This window comes from Notothenia rossii (assembly GCF_949606895.1).
Source record: "Notothenia rossii genome assembly, chromosome: 7".
Classification (NCBI taxonomy): Eukaryota; Metazoa; Chordata; class Actinopteri; order Perciformes; family Nototheniidae; genus Notothenia; species Notothenia rossii.
Genome location: NC_136905.1, coordinates 2,204,698 through 2,229,136, shown reverse-complemented (window position 1 = coordinate 2,229,136; position 24,439 = coordinate 2,204,698). Strand labels below are relative to the sequence as shown.

Here is a 24,439-nt window from a genome sequence, read left to right as displayed (position 1 = left end):
TGTAGTGTCTCTATTTTAAAGAGTCCTCTCCTGCTGATGTTCAGGTGTATCTCAGTATGTGGTGTCTCTACTTTAAAGAGTCCTCTCCTGCTGATGTTCAGGTGTATATCAGTATGTAGTGTCTCTATTTTAAAGAGTCCCCTCCTGCTGATGTTCAGGTGTATATCAGTATGTAGTGTCTCTATTTTAAAGAGTCCCCTCCTGCTGATGTTCAGGTGTGTATCAGTATGTAGTGTCTCTACTTTAAAGAGTCCTCTCCTGCTGATGTTCAGGTGTGTATCAGTATGTGGTGTCTCTACTTTAAAGAGTCCTCTCCTGCTGATGTTCAGGTGTATATCAGTATGTAGTGTCTCTACTTTAAAGAGTCCTCTCCTGCTGATGTTCAGGTGTATATCAGTATGTAGTGTCTCTACTTTAAAGAGTCCTCTCCTGCTTTCTCCTGTTTTCAAGTGGGAGGAGTCTGTGTGGACAAGCCCCACCCCCTCCAGGAGCTAGAGTATAAAAGCTGCTGTCAGCCAGCTCTCTGTTTCTCAGTCTCAGGGTTTTGGCTCTCTCACATCAACATTTCAATATCTTTAAATTCTTCTGACAGTTTCAGCATGTTGTCCCCAGAGAGGCTGCGGGAAGACTTCTCAAATAGCAGCGTGGTAAACACCACGGCCGCTCAGGACTGGACCCAGGTGAGCCATCAGGAGTAATGCTGATGGTTACTACACATTATTTAAACTCACAGGAAGAGCTAGAACACATTTCTGAGTCAGAAGTATTTTTTATTTAACTTTAAAGTCTGTGGTGAAGCAGGAAGAAATAGAAATGAGATATTTTGCTTCTTTGCTAAATTATAAGCATTCACATATATTTGAAGGATAGTATAAGCATTACTTCGGTAACACTTTTTCAAATAATGGCATATAAATACATATATGTAAAATAAATATCCAAAAGCTCCCTTTAAAAAATGTGTTAAAAAAACATTAAAACATTAAAAAAATATATATATAACAAATCTGTGAAGAAATGAAGTGAAAGATTTCAAAAAATATCCAAAAGGAACCTGAAAAATGTGAGAAGAAATAAATCAATCTAAAAAATCTTTATCAAATCTGTGAAAGTCAAAATAATGCCAAACTAAAATCTACAAAACATGTGAGAAATATCAGAAATTTTTTATAATAGCAGTTTCTGAAATGTAAGAAAGCTTTTTTTTAACAAAATGTAAAACTATTTACCCATTTAATCTTATTGTTTGAATTTAAATGTATGTCATTATATATTATTATAATAATAATAATAATAATAATAGTAATGTAGTGAGTGGGAAAGTAAATACAACATGTACTTGAAACAGCTCAAAGTGGAAGTACTCATACAGAATATTGTATTTATTTATTTGTGTTTTTGGAAGTGGATCATGGTGGAGGTTAACTTTCACATCACTTCTATAAAAAATAACCTTGATGTTAAACCTGTTTCAGAGGAACTGATAAAAGAGTTTTTTCCCTGTAATAAAAATACCTCATTGTGCTAAACTTCCTCATATTGGACTTTCTGCTTTGTTCTCTCGCTGCATGTTGACGTGTGTTTCTGTGTGCAGGCGTACGATGCGGTGCGCTGGATCCAGCTCACCATGGCTCTGCTCAGGTGGGAACTTCATTCTCCTCGTGTCATCCATTTCAATTCTATGTGAACTTCAATTAACCAATTAGGAGATACAAGGAGGACACAGCTGGAGACCAGGGGACACTAAAGAGTGACGCACACAGCTGGGAGACCAGGGGACACTAAAGAGTGATGCACACAGCTGGGAGACCAGGGGACACTAAAGGGTGACGCACACAGCTGGGAGACCAGGGGACACTAAAGAGTGATGCACACAGCTGGGAGACCAGGGGACACTAAAGAGTGACGCACACAGCTGGGAGACCAGGGGACACTAAAGGGTGACGCACACAGCTGGAAGACCAGGGGACACTAAAGAGTGATGCACACAGCTGGGAGACCAGGGGACACTAAAGAGTGATGCACACAGCTAGAGACCAGGGGACACTAAAGAGTGACGCACACAGCTAGGAGACCAGGGGACACTAAAGGGTGACGCACACAGCTGGGAGACCAGGGGACACTAAAGGGTGACGCACACAGCTGGGAGACCAGGGGACACTAAAGAGTGATGCACACAGCTGGGAGACAAGGGGACACTAAAGGGTGACGCACACAGCTGGAAGACCAGGGGACACTAAAGAGTGATGCACACAGCTAGAGAACAGGGGACACTAAAGAGTGACGCACACAGCTGGGAGAACAGGGGACACTAAAGAGTGACGCACACAGCTGGGACCTTGGTGACGTTCAGGATCATAAAGCTGAACAACTGTCTCTGTTGTTGGAAATTTCCCTAAAATGTTTGATGGTCTTATTTGAACAATGTGGTCACATGACTCCTTCTGATGTCACTGCAGATCTGCTGAAAGCTAGCTAGCTAACGTAGCTAACCTGTTCATTTCAGATATACTGACAAACATTTACAGTTATGAGAGGACTGACTCTGAGACAGAGACGGTTGTTCAGCTTTATAATCCTGACCGTCACCAAGCTGTCCGGTTCCAGATGAAAACGTTTTTCTGATAATCAAGATGACTGTGTGTTTATACCTGCAGTGTTCTGGGCTCAGGATCCATCATCATCTCTGTGATACTGCAGAGACTCAGCCGCCGGACCGAGGTCAGAATCACATTTACATTTAAAGTAGAGACACTACATACTGATATACACCTGAACATCAGCAGGAGAGGACTCTTTAAAGTAGAGACACTACATGCTGATATACACCTGAACATCAGCAGGAGAGGACTCTTTAAAGTAGAGACACTACATACTGATATACACCTGAACATCAGCAGGAGAGGACTCTTTAAAGTACAGACACTACATACTGATATACACCTGAACATCAGCAGGAGAGGACTCTTTAAAGTAGAGACACTACATACTGATATACACCTGAACATCAGCAGGAGAGGACTCTTTAAAGTAGAGACACTACATACTGATATACACCTGAACATCAGCAGGAGAGGACTCTTTAAGAAGTATTTGAGTATCTCTTTGCTTCTATAGTACTTTATGTATATTTTGCTGCTAATACTTGTGTACTTGTGTACTTGTACTTTAATACTTCTCAGCTGCAGCCTCTCCTCCTGCTCAGTGTCTCCGACCTGCTGCTCGCTCTCTGCTGGATCATCGGAGCGTCGCTCTACTCCAGAAACTGCAGCGCACACACACTCTGCTACTACCTGCACACTGTGGAGCAGGTACACACACACACACACACACACACACACACACACACACACACACACACACACACACACACACACACACACACACACACACACACACACACACACACACACACACACACACACACACTGAGGTTTCTGTCTCAAACAGTGAAATATCTGAGTGTATTCCAGATATTGTGGGGTTTCCTTTTTCCTCTCAACGTTTATGTTTCCTCAAAAAACAACAGAAATAAGGAACAGTAAGGGGCACGGGCTTTGCATCCACGACAGAAACACTTCACATGGGGAAAATCTCAGCTTCCTCCTTCAGCTGATGTAGAAAAACAATAAAAATCCAACAAAACTTTCCGCTTCATCAGCAAAACCTGCAGTTCTCACAATGTCATCCTGAAAGTTGATTCAACGTCCTCAAACATCTCAAACACCACTCCGAACGCGTCCAAATCCGTGTCCATGTTCTAGCTGTGTTCTGCATGTTAGTCCGTCTTCAGCTCACAGAGTCCTGTAGTGAACCCTGAGATGTTGAGGACTCCAACAGTGTTATGACATACATGTAGAGTAGGGTCTACAGCTCATAGAAACTGCCGGATGCTAACCTGCAGGTGTTGGGACATTTGAACGAGTAGTATAAGGTGTGTTAATTAGCGCTAATGGAGACATAGTTGAAAAATGGCCTGGCTGATTTGGAACATTTTGTAGTTTTTGAAGGTTATTGAATCTTTTTCTGACATTTTCAAGATCAAATATTGGCAGTTTTTTTTAATTTTTTTTTAATCAGAAAGAGGCCAAGATTTAGGGGACTTTTCCTATACATGTGATGTTTTGGTGTTGTTGTTTTGAATTGGATTTATTTATTTAAAACAAGACACAGTCTACATTAATCAACATAAAAACATGTGAAAGTACTCGAATTAGCCAAAAGGCTAGTTTTCACCGATAGTCCGTTTGCCAGACGGTGATGGATAGTGTGTGTTTCTTGTTTCTGTTAACTGTTAAGTGGGAAATAAGTATTTTTGTGTTTCTCTTGTTATCCTAAGATACTGTTAAGTTTGGCTGTGAAAAGAAATATGAAGGACCATCTATTTCTATTTCTATTTATTTTGGAAAGGGGCCGGTCATAAGATTACTTTCTTCCCCCCTGCTCCTTTTCGGTCAATGATGTGTTTACAGAGACATGTTTCGTTAACAATTGTTATGCATTAAGTTTTGGATATCAAGAACGGAACAAATAAAAATGAAGAGGACAATTCAAATGAAATGTGTCCACAGTAGAGGTAATAATGTCCATCGTGTGCTCTCTATATCCAATGGCCAGCTCTACTCATGGCAGTCAGAATCAGCCCATGAGAGAACAGGTATGACCACTCTCTGGTTGGAACTGTCTTGTGTTATCCTGGAAATGTCAGAAATGGATTCAGCATCCTCACTAACCCCAACAAACACTCCAAAACGGTCATCTAGAGGCTATAATGCCGTTCATTTTCATTAACACAACTTATACTCATTGTGTAAATGTCCCAACGTCTGCAGGTTAGCATCTGAGCTGGAGACCCTACTGTACATTTCTAATTCTCACTAAGACAGTTATTAGAGAGTCAGAGTCCAGAGTCTGTTGAACGGAGACAGGAAGGGGAGAGCAGCATTCCTGACCTACATGTGTTGTTCAGCGGGTGCTTCATCTCTGTGTGTGTATGTGTGTGTGTGTGTTTGTGAGTGTGAGTGTGAGTGTGAGTGTGAGTGTGAGTGTGAGTGTGAGTGTGAGTGTGTCTGTCTGTCTGTCTGTCTGTCTGTCTGTCTGTCTGTCTGTCTGTCTGTCTGTCTGTCTGTCTGTCTGTCTGTCTGTCTGTCTGTCTGTCTGTCTGTCTGTCTGTCTGTCTGTCTGTCTGTCTGTCTGTCTGTCTGTGTGTGTGTGTGTGTGTGAATGAGAAGTGATTTGACCCACAACTTCACCCTGTTGTTGTTCTGGCAGGTTCTGTACATGGCGTCCTTCTTCTACACGCTCAACTACGTGTTCAGCCTGTACCGAGGGGTCAGAGAGCAGCACTACAGCTGCAGGGACGGATACGTGCAGGTAGGGCCTCTCACCATTCAACAAAGGTTTAATCATCATATGCTCATGAGCTACAGCGTAGACATGGCAATGAGATTCTTCTGACCTCAGCTCCTCCAACAATGCAACATATATAATAAAATAAGAAATAGTCTATACATGCCAATAGAATCTGATATGTACAAGAACAGATTATGAAATGAAATAATGTTCATTAAGACAACATTAAATACGGTTTATTGCGATGATAACTATTAATATAAATAAGTAGATTGACAAACAGATGAATGTTTATGCTCAGGTGTTTATCGGTCTTATGGCCTGTGGGAGAGCAAGTACACTCTGCACAGAGCACCTCCTACCCACTGCATTGTATCACCTTTACCTGTGACAGGGTGACCCTCACTTCCTGTCCAGCGGAAACCACACATCTCCAGGATATTTTTTTATTTTTGTGAGATTATTTTACATGTTGAGAAATGCTTAAGCTAAATTCGACATCCAGAAAAAAATGATGAGGGAAACATTTGAAAATAATTGCGAGAAATATACGAAACATATAAATAAAAAATGTAAAATAGCAGACGGAAACATTTGTGAGTTAAATAAAAAAAATATATATATAAAAAATCTGTGAAAGATATCCCAAAATATGTAGCCTGAAAAAATAACTGAAATGAATGAACAACAAAAAAAAAAAAAAAATTGAGAAATATCCGAATGTCCCATAAAATGTGTACGGAAAATATTAGAAAATAATGTTTACACACGCTTCTGAAATCCAAGAAAGCATGTTACCGATCATTTAAAAACATTCCTTTGATGCAAAGACACAGCCCAGTTCATCTTCTTCTTCTGTGAAGTATTTTCTGTTAATAATTTTCCTGTCTTTTTGTGCAGTTTTCCAACAGAGTGAGCACTGCTGGAAAGATCACTGCGGTGCTGTCAGGGTGAGTACAGCGGAGGTGTGATGCCTCTAACCCTAACCCTTTCATAAAGATGAATGTGCGTTAATGGGTGACTGTGATCTAAATGTCTCTCAGGCTGTCTCCTGTGCTGCTGATGACGCCTGTGTTCATACAAGGATCCATCAGCCAATGTGAAACCAACTTCAGCGAGCCCTACAGGTCAGAGACGATTATTAAGAAAGCGTGTGAAGTTTGCTTTCTTTAAAATGTTCAGTGCGTTGGATTTGACCAGAGAGGGTAAAAGTACACACATCCTTTACTCGAGTAGAAGTACACACATCCTTTACTCAAGTAGAAGTAAACACATCCTTTACTCGAGTAGAAGTACACACATCCTTTACTCAAGTAGAAGTACACACATCCTTTACTCGAGTAGACGTACACACATCCTTTACTCAAGTAGAAGTAAACACATCCTTTACTCAAGTAGAAGTACACACATCCTTTACTCAAGTAGAAGTAAACACATCCTTTACTCAAGTATAAGTACACACATCCTTTACTCAAGTAGACGTACACACATCCTTTACTCGAGTAGAAGTAAACACATCCTTTACTCAAGTAGAAGTACACACATCCTTTACTCAAGTAGAAGTAAACACATCCTTTACTCAAGTAGAAGTACACACATCCTTTACTCAAGTAGACGTACACACATCCTTTACTCGAGTAGAAGTAAACACATCCTTTACTCAAGTAGACGTACACACATCCTTTACTCAAGTAGAAGTACACACATCCTTTACTCAAGTAGAAGTACACACATCCTTTACTCAAGTAGAAGTAAACACATCCTTTACTCAAGTAGAAGTACACACATCCTTTACTCAAGTAGAAGTAAACACATCCTTTACTCAAGTAGAAGTACACACATCCTTTACTCAAGTAGACGTACACACATCCTTTACTCGAGTAGAAGTAAACACATCCTTTACTCAAGTAGACGTACACACATCCTTTACTCAAGTAGAAGTACACACATCCTTTACTCAAGTAGAAGTAAACACATCCTTTACTCAAGTAGAAGTACACACATCCTTTACTCAAGTAGACGTACACACATCCTTTACTCGAGTAGAAGTACACACATCCTTTACTCAAGTAGAAGTAAACACATCCTTTACTCAAGTAGAAGTACACACATCCTTTACTCGAGTAGAAGTACACACATCCCTTACTCAAGTAGAAGTACACACATCCTTTACTCAAGTAGAAGTAAACACATCCTTTACTCAAGTAGAAGTACACACATCCTTTACTCAAGTAGAAGTAAACACATCCTTTACTCAAGTAGAAGTACACACATCCTTTACTCAAGTAGAAGTAAACACATCCTTTACTCAAGTCGAAGTACACACATCCTTTACTCGAGTAGAAGTAAACACATCCTTTACTCAAGTAGAAGTACACACATCCTTTACTCAAGTAGAAGTACACACATCCTTTACTCAAGTAGAAGTAAACACATCCTTTACTCAAGTAGAAGTACACACATCCTTTACTCAAGTAGAAGTACACACATCCTTTACTCAAGTAGAAGTAAACACATCCTTTACTCAAGTAGAAGTACACACATCCTTTACTCAAGTAGACGTACACACATCCTTTACTCGAGTAGAAGTAAACACATCCTTTACTCAAGTAGAAGTACACACATCCTTTACTCAAGTAGAAGTAAACACATCCTTTACCCAAGTAGAAGTAAACACATCCTTTACTCGAGTAGAAGTAAACACATCCTTTACTCGAGTAGAAGTAAACACATCCTTTACTCGAGTAGAAGTAAACACATCCTTTACCCAAGTAGAAGTAAACACATCCTTTACTCGAGTAGAAGTAAACACATCCTTTACTCGAGTAGAAGTAAACACATCCTTTACTCGAGTAGAAGTAAACACATCCTTTACTCAAGTAGAAGTAAACACATCCTTTACCCAAGTAGAAGTAAACACATCCTTTACTCAAGTAGAAGTAAACACATCCTTTACTCGAGTAGAAGTAAACACATCCTTTACTCGAGTAGAAGTAAACACATCCTTTACCCAAGTAGAAGTAAACACATCCTTTACTCGAGTAGAAGTAAACACATCCTTTACCCAAGTAGAAGTAAACACATCCTTTACTCGAGTAGAAGTAAACACATCCTTTACTCGAGTAGAAGTAAACACATCCTTTACTCGAGTAGAAGTAAACACATCCTTTACCCAAGTAGAAGTAAACACATCCTTTACTCGAGTAGAAGTAAACACATCCTTTACTCGAGTAGAAGTAAACACATCCTTTACTCGAGTAGAAGTAAACACATCCTTTACTCAAGTAGAAGTAAACACATCCTTTACCCAAGTAGAAGTAAACACATCCTTTACTCAAGTAGAAGTAAACACATCCTTTACTCGAGTAGAAGTAAACACATCCTTTACTCGAGTAGAAGTAAACACATCCTTTACCCAAGTAGAAGTAAACACATCCTTTACTCAAGTAGAAGTAAACACATCCTTTACTCAAGTAGAAGTAAACACATCCTTTACTCAAGTAGACGTACACACATCCTTTACTCAAGTAGAAGTACACACATCCTTTACTCAAGTAGAAGTACACACATCCTTTACTCAAGTAGAAGTACACACATCCTTTACTCAAGTAGAAGTAAACACATCCTTTACCCAAGTAGAAGTAAACACATCCTTTACTCAAGTAGAAGTAAACACATCCTTTACTCAAGTAGAAGTACACACATCCTTTACTCAAGTAGACGTACACACATCCTTTACTCAAGTAGAAGTAAACACATCCTTTACTCAAGTAAAAGTACACACATCCTTTACTCAAGTAGAAGTAAACACATCCTTTACTCAAGTAGAAGTAAACACATCCTTTACTCAAGTAGAAGTACACACATCCTTTACTCAAGTAGACGTACACACATCCTTTACTCAAGTAAAAGTAAACACATCCTTTACTCAAGTAAAAGTACACACATCCTTTACTCAAGTAGAAGTACACACATCCTTTACTCAAGTAGAAGTTCAGATACTCATGTTTAAAAATACTCTGGTGAAAGTAGAAGTACTGACTAAACTTCTTTACTCAAGTCAAAGTAAAGAGGCTTTGAAATGTACTTCAGTAAAAAGTACCCATAACTAGCAGCTGTTTTAAAGAGTACCTGACCTCCCTTTATATTAATAGAACAATAATGTCATTGTTAGCTAATGAATGTTTCCATGGTGACCAACGGCAACATGACAACGTTTCCATTGGTCCCTCTTCTTTAGAGAAGACCAGGAAATGATGGATACACGGATCGTGTTCAAATCAATAGGCACGCAATGACTCTAAATAATAATGATCACGCCACAAAACACACATTCAGACTAAAGGAACCAGCCTGTTTGGGAAATGAGAGAAGTAGGAAGTACAGGTATTTGGGTTCAACATGTAAGAAGTAGAAAGTACAGGTATTTGAGTTCAACATGTAAGAAGTAGAAAGTACAGGTATTTGAGTTCAACATGTAAGAAGTAGAAAGTACAGGTATTTGAGTTCAACATGTAAGAAGTAGAAAGTACAGGTATTTGTGTTCAACATGTAAGAAGTAGAAAGTACAGGTATTTGAGTTCAAAATGTAAGAAGTAGAAAGTACAGGTATTTGTGTTCAACATGTAAGAAGTAGAAAGTACAGGTATTTGAGTTCAACATGTAAGAAGTAGAAAGTACAGGTATTTGTGTTCAACATGTAAGAAGTAGAAAGTACAGGTATTTGTGTTCAACATGTGAGAAGTAGAAAGTACAGGTATTTGAGTTCAACATGTAAGAAGTAGAAAGTACAGGTATTTGAGTTCAACATGTAAGAAGTAGAAAGTACAGGTATTTGTGTTCAACATGTGAGAAGTAGAAAGTACAGGTATTTGAGTTCAACATGTAAGAAGTAGAAAGTACAGGTATTTGAGTTCAACATGTAAGAAGTAGAAAGTTCAGGTATTTGTGTTCAACATGTAAGAAGTAGAAAGTACAGGTATTTGTGTTCAACATGTGAGAAGTAGAAAGTACAGGTATTTGAGTTCAACATGTAAGAAGTAGAAAGTACAGGTATTTGAGTTCAACATGTAAGAAGTAGAAAGTACAGGTATTTGAGTTCAACATGTAAGAAGTAGAAAGTACAGGTATTTGAGTTCAACATGTAAGAAGTAGAAAGTACAGGTATTTGTGTTCAACATGTAAGAAGTAGAAGTAAAAAGTAAAGTGGAGTAAAGTACTGATACCAGAAAAATGTACAGTAACAAAGTATTTGTACTCCAATACTTCCCACCTCTGGATTTGACCCTCGCTGTGACCCGTACATGTACAGGTGTCTTCTGATGCACACCGGAGCGCTGTTCCTCACCTCAGAGCAGCAGCCAATCAGAGCCTGCCGCCTGCTGCACACCTACCGCAGCGTGCTCTTCCTCGCCTCCTTCTTCCTCACCCTGCTCAGCATCATAGTGAGTGAACACACCTGAGGGTCTACATCAACATGTGTCCCCTCTTCTTCATGTCTCTTCTACATCAACATGTGTCCCCTCTTCTTCATGTCTCTTCTACATCAACATGTGTCCCCTCTTCTCCATGTCTCTTCTACATCAACATGTGTCCCCTCTTCTCCATGTCTCTTCTACATCAACATGTGTCCCCTCTTCTTCATGTCTCTTCTACATCAACATGTGTCCCCTCTTCTTCATGTCTCTTCTACATCAACATGTGTCCCCTCTTCTCCATGTCTCTTCTACATCAACATGTGTCCCCTCTTCTTCATGTCTCTTCTACATCAACATGTGTCCCCTCTTCTCCATGTCTCTTCTACATCAACATGTGTCCCCTCTTCTTCATGTCTCTTCTACATCAACATGTGTCCCCTCTTCTCCATGTCTCTTCTACATCAACATGTGTCCCCTCTTCTTCATGTCTCTTCTACATCAACATGTGTCCCCTCTTCTCCATGTCTCTTCTACATCAACATGTGTCCCCTCTTCTTCATGTCTCTTCTACATCAACATGTGTCCCCTCTTCTCCATGTCTCTTCTACATCAACATGTGTCCCCTCTTCTCCATGTCTCTTCTACATCAACATGTGTCCCCTCTTCTTCATGTCTCTTCTACATCAACATGTGTCCCCTCTTCTCCATGTCCCTTCTACATCAACATGTGTCCCCTCTTCTTCATGTCTCTTCTACATCAACATGTGTCCCCTCTTCTCCATGTCTCTTCTACATCAACACGTGTCCCCTCTTCTCCATGTCCCTTCTACATCAACATGTGTCCCCTCTTCTTCATGTCTCTTCTACATCAACATGTGTCCCCTCTTCTCCATGTCTCTTCTACATCAACATGTGTCCCCTCTTCTCCATGTCTCTTCTACATCAACATGTGTCCCCTCTTCTTCATGTCTCTTCTACATCAACATGTGTCCCCTCTTCTTCATGTCTCTTCTACATCAACATGTGTCCCCTCTTCTTCATGTCTCTTCTACATCAACATGTGTCCCCTCTTCTCCATGTCTCTTCTACATCAACATGTGTCCCCTCTTCTCCATGTCTCTTCTACATCAACATGTGTCCCCTCTTCTTCATGTCTCTTCTACATCAACATGTGTCCCCTCTTCTCCATGTCTCTTCTACATCAACATGTGTCCCCTCTTCTCCATGTCTCTTCTACATCAACATGTGTCCCCTCTTCTTCATGTCTCTTCTGCATCAACATGTGTCCCCTCTTCTTCATGTCTCTTCTACATCAACATGTGTCCCCTCTTCTTCATGTCTCTTCTTCATCAACATGTGTCCCCTCTTCTTCCTGTCTCTTCTACATCAACATGTGTCCCCTCTTCTTCATGTCTCTTCTACATCAACATGTGTCCCCTCTTCTTCATGTCTCTTCTACATCAACATGTGTCCCCTCTTCTTCATGTCTCTTCTACATCAACATGTGTCCCCTCTTCTTCATGTCTCTTCTACATCAGCATGTGTCCCCTCTTCTTCATGTCTCTTCTACATCAACATGTGTCCCCTCTTCTCCATGTCTCTTCTACATCAACATGTGTCCCCTCTTCTCCATGTCTCTTCTACATCAACATGTGTCCCCTCTTCCTCATGTCTCTTCTACATCAACATGTGTCCCCTCTTCTCCATGTCTCTACATCAACATGTGTCCCCTCTTCTTCATGTCTCTTCTTCATCAACATGTGTCCCCTCTTCTCCATGTCTCTACATCAACATGTGTCCCCTCTTCTTCATGTCTCTTCTACATCAACATGTGTCCCCTCTTCTCCATGTCTCTACATCAGCATGTGTCCCCTCTTCTTCATGTCTCTTCTACATCAACATGTGTCCCCTCTTCTCCATGTCTCTTCTACATCAACATGTGTCCCCTCTTCTTCATGTCTCTTCTACATCAACATGTGTCCCCTCTTCTCCATGTCTCTACATCAACATGTGTCCCCTCTTCTTCATGTCTCTTCTACATCAACATGTGTCCCCTCTTCTACATCAACATGTGTCCCCTCTTCTTCATGTCTCTTCTACATCAACATGTGTCCCCTCTTCTTCATGTCTCTTCTACATCAACATGTGTCCCCTCTTCTCCATGTCTCTTCCACATCAACATGTGTCCCCTCTTCTTCATGTCTCTTCTACATCAACATGTGTCCCCTCTTCTCCATGTCTCTTCCACATCAACATGTGTCCCCTCTTCTTCATGTCTCTTCCACATCAACATGTGTCCCCTCTTCTTCATGTCTCTTCTACATCAACATGTGTCCCCCCTTCTTCATGTCTCTTCTACATCAACATGTGTCCCCTCTTCTTCATGTCTCTTCTACATCAACATGTGTCCCCCCTTCTTCATGTCTCTTCTACATCAACACATGTCCCCTCTTCTTCATGTCTCTTCTACATCAACATGTGTCCCTTCTTCTCCATGTCTCTTCTACATCAACATGTGTCCCCTCTTCTTCATGTCTCTTCTACATCAACATGTGTCCCCTCTTCTTCATGTCTCTTCTACATCAACATGTGTCCCCTCTTCTACATGTCTCTTCTACACCAACATGTGTCCCCTCTTCTTCATGTCTCTTCTACACCAACATGTGTCCCCTCTTCTTCATGTCTCTCTACATCAACATGTGTCCCCTCTTCTCCATGTCTCTTCTACATCAACATGTGTCCCCTCTTCTTCATGTCTCTTCAACATCAACATGTGTCCCCTCTTCTCCATGTCTCTTCTACACCAACATGTGTCCCCTCTTCTTCATGTCTCTCTACATCAACATGTGTCCCCTCTTCTCCATGTCTCTTCTACATCAACATGTGTCCCCTCTTCTTCATGTCTCTTCAACATCAACATGTGTCCCCTCTTCTTCATGTCTCTTCTACATCAACATGTGTCCCCTCTTCTCCATGTCTCTTCTACATCAACATGTGTCCCCTCTTCTCCATGTCTCTTCTACATCAACATGTGTCCCCTCTTCTTCATGTCTCTTTTACATCAACATGTGTCCCCTCTTCTTCATGTCTCTTCTACATCAACATGTGTCCCCTCTTCTCCATGTCTCTTCTACATCAACATGTGTCCCCTCTTCTCCATGTCTCTTCTACATCAACATGTGTCCCCTCTTCTTCATGTCTCTTTTACATCAACATGTGTCCCCTCTTCTCCATGTCTCTTCTACATCAACATGTGTCCCCTCTTCTTCATGTCTCTCTACATCAACATGTGTCCCCTCTTCTTCATGTCTCTTCTACATCAACATGTGTCCCCTCTTCTCCATGTCTCTTCTACATCAACATGTGTCCCCTCTTCTTCATGTCTCTTCTACATCAACATGTGTCCCCTCTTCTTCATGTCTCCTCTACATCAACATGTGTCCCCTCTTCTTCATGTCTCTTCTACATCAACATGTGTCCCCTCTTCTTCATGTCTCTTCTACATCAACATGTGTCCCCTCTTCTTCATGTCTCTTCTACATCAGCATGTGTCCCCTCTTCTTCATGTCTCTTCTACATCAACATGTGTCCCCTCTTCTTCATGTCTCTTCTACATCAGCATGTGTCCCCTCTTCTTCATGTCTCTTCTACATCAACATGTGTCCCCTCTTCTCCATGTCTCTACATCAACAAGTGTCCCCTCTTCTTCATGTCTCTTCTACACCAACATGTGTCCCCTCTTCTCCATGTCTCTTCTACATCAACATGTGTCCCCTCTTCTTCATGTCTCTTTTACATCAACATGTGTCCCCTCTTCTTCATGTCTCTTCTACATCAACATGTGTCCCCTCTTCTCCATGTCTCTTCTACATCAACATGTGTCCCCTCTTCTTCATGTCTCTTTTACATCAACATGTGTCCCCTCTTCTCCATGTCTCTTCTACATCAACATGTGTCCCCTCTTCTTCATGTCTCTTCTACATCAACATGTGTCCCCTCTTCTCCATGTCTCTTCTACATCAACATGTGTCCCCTCTTCTCCATGTCTCTTCTACATCAACATGTGTCCCCTCTTCTCCATGTCTCTTCTACATCAACATGTGTCCCCTCTTCTCCATGTCTCTTCTACATCAACATGTGTCCCCTCTTCTTCATGTCTCTTCTACATCAACATGTGTCCCCTCTTCTTCATGTCTCTTCTGCATCAACATGTGTCCCCTCTTCTTCATGTCTCTTCTACATCAACATGTGTCCCCTCTTCTTCATGTCTCTTCTACATCAACATGTGTCCCCTCTTCTTCATGTCTCTTCTACATCAACATGTGTCCCCTCTTCTCCATGTCTCTTCTACATCAACATGTGTCCCCTCTTCTTCATGTCTCTTCTACATCAACATGTGTCCCCTCTTCTTCATGTCTCTTCTACATCAACATGTGTCCCCTCTTCTCCATGTCTCTTCTCCATCAACATGTGTCCCCTCTTCTTCATGTCTCTTCTACATCAACATGTGTCCCCTCTTCTCCATGTCTCTTCTACATCAACATGTGTCCCCTCTTCTTCATGTCTCTTCTACATCAACATGTGTCCCCTCTTCTCCATGTCTCTTCTACATCAACATGTGTCCCCTCTTCTCCATGTCTCTTCTACATCAACATGTGTCCCCTCTTCTTCATGTCTCTTCTACATCAACATGTGTCCCCTCTTCTCCATGTCTCTTCTACATCAACATGTGTCCCCTCTTCTCCATGTCTCTTCTACATCAACATGTGTCCCCTCTTCTTCATGTCTCTTCTGCATCAACATGTGTCCCCTCTTCTTCATGTCTCTTCTACATCAACATGTGTCCCCTCTTCTTCATGTCTCTTCTTCATCAACATGTGTCCCCTCTTCTTCCTGTCTCTTCTACATCAACATGTGTCCCCTCTTCTTCATGTCTCTTCTACATCAACATGTGTCCCCTCTTCTTCATGTCTCTTCTACATCAACATGTGTCCCCTCTTCTTCATGTCTCTTCTACATCAACATGTGTCCCCTCTTCTTCATGTCTCTTCTACATCAGCATGTGTCCCCTCTTCTTCATGTCTCTTCTACATCAACATGTGTCCCCTCTTCTCCATGTCTCTTCTACATCAACATGTGTCCCCTCTTCTCCATGTCTCTTCTACATCAACATGTGTCCCCTCTTCCTCATGTCTCTTCTACATCAACATGTGTCCCCTCTTCTCCATGTCTCTACATCAACATGTGTCCCCTCTTCTTCATGTCTCTTCTTCATCAACATGTGTCCCCTCTTCTCCATGTCTCTACATCAACATGTGTCCCCTCTTCTTCATGTCTCTTCTACATCAACATGTGTCCCCTCTTCTCCATGTCTCTACATCAGCATGTGTCCCCTCTTCTTCATGTCTCTTCTACATCAACATGTGTCCCCTCTTCTCCATGTCTCTTCTACATCAACATGTGTCCCCTCTTCTTCATGTCTCTTCTACATCAACATGTGTCCCCTCTTCTCCATGTCTCTACATCAACATGTGTCCCCTCTTCTTCATGTCTCTTCTACATCAACATGTGTCCCCTCTTCTACATCAACATGTGTCCCCTCTTCTTCATGTCTCTTCTACATCAACATGTGTCCCCTCTTCTTCATGTCTCTTCTACATCAACATGTGTCCCCTCTTCTCCATGTCTCTTCCACATCAACATGTGTCCCCTCTTCTTCATGTCTCTTCTACATCAACATGTGTCCCCTCTTCTCCATGTCTCTTCCACATCAACATGTGTCCCCTCTTCTTCATGTCTCTTCCACATCAACATGTGTCCCCTCTTCTTCATGTCTCTTCTACATCAACATGTGTCCCCCCTTCTTCATGTCTCTTCTACATCAACATGTGTCCCCTCTTCTTCATGTCTCTTCTACATCAACATGTGTCCCCCCTTCTTCATGTCTCTTCTACATCAACACATGTCCCCTCTTCTTCATGTCTCTTCTACATCAACATGTGTCCCTTCTTCTCCATGTCTCTTCTACATCAACATGTGTCCCCTCTTCTTCATGTCTCTTCTACATCAACATGTGTCCCCTCTTCTTCATGTCTCTTCTACATCAACATGTGTCCCCTCTTCTACATGTCTCTTCTACACCAACATGTGTCCCCTCTTCTTCATGTCTCTTCTACACCAACATGTGTCCCCTCTTCTTCATGTCTCTCTACATCAACATGTGTCCCCTCTTCTCCATGTCTCTTCTACATCAACATGTGTCCCCTCTTCTTCATGTCTCTTCAACATCAACATGTGTCCCCTCTTCTCCATGTCTCTTCTACACCAACATGTGTCCCCTCTTCTTCATGTCTCTCTACATCAACATGTGTCCCCTCTTCTCCATGTCTCTTCTACATCAACATGTGTCCCCTCTTCTTCATGTCTCTTCAACATCAACATGTGTCCCCTCTTCTTCATGTCTCTTCTACATCAACATGTGTCCCCTCTTCTCCATGTCTCTTCTACATCAACATGTGTCCCCTCTTCTCCATGTCTCTTCTACATCAACATGTGTCCCCTCTTCTTCATGTCTCTTTTACATCAACATGTGTCCCCTCTTCTTCATGTCTCTTCTACATCAACATGTGTCCCCTCTTCTCCATGTCTCTTCTACATCAACATGTGTCCCCTCTTCTCCATGTCTCTTCTACATCAACATGTGTCCCCTCTTCTTCATGTCTCTTTTACATCAACATGTGTCCCCTCTTCTCCATGTCTCTTCTACATCAACATGTGTCCCCTCTTCTTCATGTCTCTCTACATCAACATGTGTCCCCTCTTCTTCATGTCTCTTCTACATCAACATGTGTCCCCTCTTCTCCATGTCTCTTCTACATCAACATGTGTCCCCTCTTCTTCATGTCTCTTCTACATCAACATGTGTCCCCTCTTCTTCATGTCTCCTCTACATCAACATGTGTCCCCTCTTCTTCATGTCTCTTCTACATCAACATGTGTCCCCTCTTCTTCATGTCTCTTCTACATCAACATGTGTCCCCTCTTCTTCATGTCTCTTCTACATCAGCATGTGTCCCCTCTTCTTCATGTCTCTTCTACATCAACATGTGTCCCCTCTTCTTCATGTCTCTTCTACATCAGCATGTGTCCCCTCTTCTTCATGTCTCTTCTACATCAACATGTGTCCCCTCTTCTCCATGTCTCTACATCAACAAGTGTCCCCTCTTCTTCATGTCTCTTCTACACCAACATGTGTCCCCTCTTCTCCATGTCTCTTCTACATCAACATGTGTCCCCTCTTCTTCATGTCTCTTTTACATCAACATGTGTCCCCTCTTCTTCATGTCTCTTCTACATCAACATGTGTCCCCTCTTCTCCATGTCTCTTCTACATCAACATGTGTCCCCTCTTCTTCATGTCTCTTTTACATCAACATGTGTCCCCTCTTCTCCATGTCTCTTCTACATCAACATGTGTCCCCTCTTCTTCATGTCTCTTCTACATCAACATGTGTCCCCTCTTCTCCATGTCTCTTCTACATCAACATGTGTCCCCTCTTCTCCATGTCTCTTCTACATCAACATGTGTCCCCTCTTCTCCATGTCTCTTCTACATCAACATGTGTCCCCTCTTCTCCATGTCTCTTCTACATCAACATGTGTCCCCTCTTCTTCATGTCTCTTCTACATCAACATGTGTCCCCTCTTCTTCATGTCTCTTCTGCATCAACATGTGTCCCCTCTTCTTCATGTCTCTTCTACATCAACATGTGTCCCCTCTTCTTCATGTCTCTTCTACATCAACATGTGTCCCCTCTTCTTCATGTCTCTTCTACATCAACATGTGTCCCCTCTTCTCCATGTCTCTTCTACATCAACATGTGTCCCCTCTTCTTCATGTCTCTTCTACATCAACATGTGTCCCCTCTTCTTCATGTCTCTTCTACATCAACATGTGTCCCCTCTTCTCCATGTCTCTTCTCCATCAACATGTGTCCCCTCTTCTTCATGTCTCTTCTACATCAACATGTGTCCCCTCTTCTCCATGTCTCTTCTACATCAACATGTGTCCCCTCTTCTTCATGTCTCTTCTACATCAACATGTGTCCCCTCTTCTCCATGTCTCTTCTACATCAACATGTGTCCCCTCTTCTTCATGTCTCTTCTACATCAACATGTGTCCCCTCTTCTCCATGTCTCTTCTACAAATGTAAATGAAATTTTTTTTCATTAATGTTTATTATTATTATTTATTTATTTTTCTGTCATATAATAATCAAAGCCCCTCAGATTGACCCGAGCCTCTTATGAAGGACATAAATGCGGGTGGGCATTTTTTCATAAGTTGAAAAAAATAAAAACAATTCCACATGTCCTTCACAATAAATAAGAAACAGCCATACCCGAACACCACACAAGGGTTAAGGAGCTAAACCAGGCCAAGGTAACCATCAAGACCTCCCAGTGTAGAAGACACCAGCAGATATTTGGCTTTTTATTACTAAAAAAGATTCATAAATGTTTCCATGACCAACCATTTTTCTGAGGAAGGACGAAGACAGGTTTAGTCTCCACATGAAATAGCTCTCGTTCCTCTCTGCAGGTGCTGGTGCTGAAGTCTCTGCGTCTCTACTGGCGCGTGGTGACTTCTGCAGGTTACCTAGGCAACCAGCAGAGGGCGTGCGTCCACCTGATGGAGCGGCGCATGCTGCTTTTCCCCCTGGTGTTCCTGCTCTGCTGGGGACCAGGTGAGACCCCCAGGAAGTGCTCCGGACTCTGAGGAGAATATTCCTAGTGGCCAAACAGCGGTACCTCCGTATCAGTCCGTGGCGACACTGGGCCCAAAGATACTTTTCCCAATAGAGCGGTGCAGGGATGACGTATTGTTGTAGGCCGACCCTGAAGTAAGCTGCTGGTTCCCTCGACAAAAATGCAACAGGATTTCTCCAGAGGATTTTGGAAAAATAATGTCTGTGGAAAACGAACCTGTTTGATGAATGCACGTTTTGTTCAGCCGGATAATCTCCACATGTCTACTTTTATAATGTTCTGATCATAACTCTAATGGCCAGAAGCAAAATTAGCTAGACCCTGGTGGTGGTGAATGGATGGTGGGGTTCAGTCTGAAGGGGAGGGGCTTAACTAGACCCTGGTGGTGGTGAATGGATTGTTGGGGTCGGTCTGAAGGGGAGGGGCTTAGCTTGACCCTGGTGGTGGTGAATGGATTGTTGGGGTCGGTCTGAAGGGGAGGGGCTTAGCTTGACCCTGGTGGTGGTGAATGGATGGTGGGGTTCAGTCTGAAGGGGAGGGGCTTAGCTTGACCCTGGTGGTGGTGAATGGATGGTGGGGTTCAGTCTGAAGGGGAGGGGCTTAGCTTGACCCTGGTGGTGGTGAATGGATGGTTGGGTTCGGTCTGAAGGGGAGGGGCTTAGCTTGACCCTGGTGGTGGTGAATGGATGGTTGGGTTCGGTCTGAAGGGGAGTGGCTTAACTAGACCCTGGTGGTGGTGAATGGATGGTTGGGTTCGGTCTGAAGGGGAGGGGCTTAGCTTGACCCTGGTGGTGGTGAATGGATAGTTGGTTCTGTCTGAAGGGCAGGGGCTTAGCTTGACCCTGGATTCAGAGGGACAGGAGGAGAAAGGGGGGGAGGAGGGTTGCGTTGAGTCACCTGAAATGACAGCTGTCAGAGGGGAGAGAACAGATTTGAAAGGTTTAGCGGAGGGCTATGATAGGCTTGTGGGAATAGAGTGAAGTGATCGGTTAAGCTGGGGAGTGACGCCCCCGATCACTTATTGAGGAGAGAGAGTAGTAAAATAGAAATAGTAAATGAAGAGTAAAGACGGTCAGAAATCCCCAGTGGGGTCACTGCTGATGGATTTAATGTCGTAGAACAAAATGTGATCCGTCTCTTCAATGTGTCTCAACCACAGACCTTATTTCAGATATTTTCCAAAACCCTATGGAGAGATCCCATTGGCTCTGAGACCAGGGAACAGGAAGTGGTGAAATGCTGACTCACTTCCTGGTTTTAGGACTCATTCCTGCACCGTAGGAATACTCTGTTACAGTAAAAGTCCTGCATTCAAAATGTTCCTCAAGTAAAAGTAGAAAAGTATTCTCATCAAAATATAGTGAAAGACAGTAAAAGTAGTCATTGTGCAGATTGGTCCATTTCAGAATAATAGATATGATATGTTTTATAATGATTGATCATGAAAGTGTTCTCAAAGCTGGTAAAGGTGCAGCTAGTTTGAATGACTTTGTATACTGCAGGGTAGCTGGTGGATTTACTCCAGGTGGAACTAAAGTCTGATTTAACACTTGATTATATTTACCATCATTCATCCAGATCTGTGAAGTAACTAAAGATATTAAATACATTTAGTGGAGGGGAAGTACACCATTTACCTCTGAATGGTAGTGGAGGAGAAGTACTAAGTAGCATAAACACAGAACATAAGGGAAGACAGACCTAAATACACATGAGAGGGGGGGGGGGGGGCGACAGGTGAACACAACGAGGAGACAATCAGGCAAAGGAAGTAAAACCAGACAAGATGGAAAATACCTTTCAAACTATAACCACAAACCCAGAATCAGGACAGTGAGCTGGTGATTTTACCGCAAACATTTATTACTTAACAAATATGCTTTACAAGATTCTGAGTTTTTACAGGTCTGACCGTGTGTGTGTGTGTGTGTGTGTGTGTGTGTGTGTGTGTGTGTGTGTGTGTGTGTGTGTGTGTGTGTGTGTGTGTGTGTGTGTCCTCAGCGGTGTGTCTGGTGTGTGTCCGGATGGTGAGTCCTGCAGCCAGTCAGAGGGTCGTCGGGGTCGTCCTCTACGTCTCTGAGGTCAGTCGGAGGTCACGGGGTCAAAGTGGAAAACAGCACTCTGTAGACCTGGAAACATTTATCTGTGTGTTGTGTCTTTATGGGAGTTGTGTCTCTTTTGGGGGTCATATTAGCTGTGTCCCAAACGAAGGCTGTCCCAATTTTAAAAAAAGACAAGACTCCTCCGAATGCGGCCCGCAAATGCAGCCTTCTTTCCCCAGATTTAGAGGATACATCTGATGTACACTCCGCGGTGTACCATATCCCAGGATGCAACACCAAAATAAGTACAGCTAGATCTGACTCCATATTGAACAGTTTGAAAACAGTTTGAAAACAGTTTGAAAACAGTTAGAAAACAGTTTGAAAATATTTTGCCTAGTGTCAGAAATTATGACCGGCACTTGTGACTGCAGCTGGTTGCTAGGTGACGGGGGCGGCAAAGTGTAGGGGTAACTGCCGGTGACGTACAAGGACATGCTCCGTAGACCGTCTCATTTCGCAGGTGGTCCTCAGGTGGACCTCAGGAGGACCCAGCCTCTGAATTGGGACTCAGCTACTGTGTCAGAACTGGATTCCGTCCTCAATGACCTCCAAAATTGTCCAAATCAGCCAAGCCATTTCTTTTAGCATGTGATAATGAAGCTAACTGTGTAAACGTCCCAACATCTGCAGCTTAGCATCCGGCAAGCTAGAGACCCTACTCTACATTTCTATCATATAACTTTGGGGTCCTCAACATATGTTCAAAGTTCTGGCATCTAGATTCATATTAGGCATTTCTTTGTGGACTTCTTGTGTCTCTCTGTGTGAAATGTGTCCTCCGTCCTCAGGCCTTCAGCTCGCCCTCTCAGGGTTTCCTCAACTGTCTTCTGTACGGCTGGACTCGAGCTCGTCTGCGCCTCGGGGGGACGAGCGTCTTCTGTCGGGACGTGGACACCCAGACGCCTCTGCTGAGATCTCAGAAGAAGAGAAGCTACCAGACCCTGAGAGACGTCTGAGGCAGGAAGTGAGAGTGGAGAGGAGCGTTTCTCTGAGAGGGAAAGCCCGCGGCTCGCAGCGACACCACGCTCCCTCTCATCCTGAAACACTGAGGCGAGGCAAAGAGGAAGAGGGAGACGCTGGGGGGGAAACACCAACGCAGAAAACAGGATGTGAAAAAGACCTCACAGGTGCTTCAAACTGTCACCGGACCGCTGTTTCAGACCCTCTGACACACAAGGCCACTTTATTAATAGAGCACCTTTCAACACGAGGCATTCAAAGGGCTTCAGAAAAGAAAAGAGAAATGCATAATTCATCTCTTCTCTGAGATGAATTTATGTGTATGCATGGTCCTTGTTGAAATACATACATAATAGGAAACCATTAAATCGTGAATACATGAATAAAAGTTACGGTGCAGTGTGAGATGTGAATAGTTCAGTTAAAAGCAAAGTCTTCAGCCTGGATTTAAAAGTAGTCCGAGTCGCAGCAGGTTTCTGGGAGTTGTTCCAGATGTTTGGAAATATCTGTCTCCAGATCCTCCCATTCCTCGACTCCTAGTCTTCCTTTGAAATTAGAGTTATTTTGACGCTTTTCTAACCTTTTTAGAGAGAGATCAAAACAAAGCGCTGAACTCTGCAGTCTGTAAACAGGGCAACGCAAACAGAGAATATTCAATTCAAGATTCAAAGATGTTATCATCATATGCTCAGCAGCTACAGTTTAGACACGGCCATGAAATGCTTCTGACCTGAGCCCTTCCTCAACGCAACATGTATAATCAAATTCAAAAATAGTCTATGTCAATATGTCGAGTAGTTTTAGTGAACAGACACAGCTTTACGTCCACGGCACACTTCAACAACAAGAGCTCTTTCAAAATGCTCCAGCATAGAAAGCAGAAGTGTCTGTTCAGCGCCCCGCCGGAGGAGGGACAGGCTCGTGGGTTTCCTGGGAGACGGACTTTACATTTTGCTCAGATCTGAAAAATCTTGAGTTTGTTTTGAGCGTTTTGAACCGTCACAGTGCACGAGTGACGTCCCCCCCCTCGTCCCCCCCCCCCTCGTCCTCGCTCTGCGTTCCTGCTGACCCACCGAGCAGAAACTGTGATGCACGGGCTGACCTCGCTCATTATGGGATGCAAAGAGGGGACACCAGCCCCCCACCCCACACCCCGCCTGCTGTGGGCGCTTCGCCAGAATCTGCAGGAGAACAATGCACTGTTGTTTTAGAATGAAATAAATAAATTAGAATAAAATCAAATGGGTGGGGGATAGGAGATGGGTCTTTTCTTTAAAAACGGTTCTGTGCTTTGTTTAATGTTCTGAAAATGCCTTGTCTGCAAAGAAATATCTATTTAAATGTAATTCAAGCTAAATTACATTAAATATAATTGAATAAAATATAATTTAAATACTGCAGTTCATAATGTCACGTCACATACATCTAGTACATTTGATTTCATAAGGGATTTGCTTCATTTGAAAATTAAATATAAATAAAATGTAAATGAATGAAATCTTCTTCCACCTGCTGTGGGGGTTTCCTCAGAATCTGCAGGAGAACAATTCATTTCCTCTTCACTCAGACCTCGACTCATCTGAACTTCTGGACGTCACAATGTCCCTGCAGGGCCAAGCTGAAACCAGTGGAGTCAACTTTCTACATGTGGTTTCATATTATTTGCATTCGAAACATTAGCAAGAGGTCCCGCATCCAACGCTACATCTGGGACCCAGCAGATGGCGCCATAGCAGGATAATCCTGATCTCTGAGGCTTTGTGTAGAAACGGTTGGACTGTGAAGTGCATAAAGGATTATTTCTAAAGCAAACTGATCTGTGCTTGTTATTATATA

General features: G+C 42.6%; 1 protein-coding gene across 2 annotated transcripts; it reads left to right on the top strand.

The window, feature by feature from the left end:
* The first annotated feature begins 546 nt into the window (after positions 1 to 546).
* On the top strand, positions 547 to 24,003 carry tmem116 (transmembrane protein 116). 2 transcript variants are annotated; one of them, XM_079691213.1, is made up of 11 exons: positions 547 to 680; positions 1,595 to 1,641; positions 2,658 to 2,721; positions 3,183 to 3,311; positions 5,272 to 5,373; positions 6,253 to 6,302; positions 6,396 to 6,479; positions 10,664 to 10,796; positions 19,372 to 19,516; positions 21,540 to 21,619; positions 22,432 to 24,003. In XM_079691213.1, exons 1-11 carry the CDS (start codon positions 600 to 602, stop codon positions 22,597 to 22,599), a joined length of 1,083 nt encoding a protein of 360 aa, XP_079547339.1. In that variant the 5' UTR covers positions 547 to 599; the 3' UTR covers positions 22,600 to 24,003. The 2 variants fall into 2 exon arrangements, with proteins under 2 accessions (XP_079547339.1, XP_079547338.1); XM_079691212.1 differs by having other exon boundaries at positions 21,540 to 22,573.
* Positions 24,004 to 24,439: the final 436 nt, after the last annotated feature.

What these genes read in the sequence shown, in the direction of transcription:
- tmem116 (XM_079691212.1), top strand. Translation starts at nt 600, where the DNA reads ATGTTGTCCCCAGAGAGGCTGCGGGAAGACTTCTCAAATAGCAGCGTG. An exon ending in CTCACCATGGCTCTGCTCAG is followed by an intron (nt 1,642 to 2,657) that starts GTGGGAACTTCA and finishes TTATACCTGCAG; the next exon opens with TGTTCTGGGCTCAGGATCCA. An exon ending in AACTTCAGCGAGCCCTACAG is followed by an intron (nt 6,480 to 10,663) that starts GTCAGAGACGAT and finishes GTACATGTACAG; the next exon opens with GTGTCTTCTGATGCACACCG.